Raw genomic sequence first — 273 nt, forward strand, 5'->3', positions numbered from 1 at the left:
GGGGGCCGTCCTGGGCTTGTTTGCTCCTGTTTTTGTGCCCTTCGGTGTGTTTTAAGGGCTAAAGCAGGAGGTTGGGGGGTTAGCCCATTGTGCGTGATTTAATGCCAGCAGAGGGCTGCGGCGGTAGGTACGTAGAGACTGACCTCTGTCTTCTAGCGTTAATAGTGACATACGACGGAATGGTTATCATGTCGATAAAGGTACGATAAAAGAGCCTCTTTATATCATATAGAGGCTGGTGTGGTTGTTTTGCTCTTTATTCTCTAAAAAGGG

At 48.0% G+C, this 273-nt stretch overlaps 1 protein-coding gene across 1 annotated transcript in view; it reads left to right on the forward strand.

Moving 5' to 3' along the window:
* Positions 1 to 179: 179 nt before the first annotated feature.
* MDH2 (malate dehydrogenase 2, NAD (mitochondrial)) overlaps positions 180 to 273 on the forward strand; it is a 7907-nt gene continuing 7813 nt past the window's right edge. The window contains exon 1 of the mRNA XM_010014050.1: positions 180 to 200. Within this exon, the coding sequence (XP_010012352.1) occupies positions 180 to 200 (21 nt within the window). The remainder of the gene's footprint in view (positions 201 to 273) is intronic.

Source organism: Nestor notabilis, unplaced genomic scaffold, assembly GCF_000696875.1.
Source record: "Nestor notabilis isolate BGI_N333 unplaced genomic scaffold, ASM69687v1 scaffold30964, whole genome shotgun sequence".
Taxonomy (NCBI): Eukaryota; Metazoa; Chordata; class Aves; order Psittaciformes; family Psittacidae; genus Nestor; species Nestor notabilis.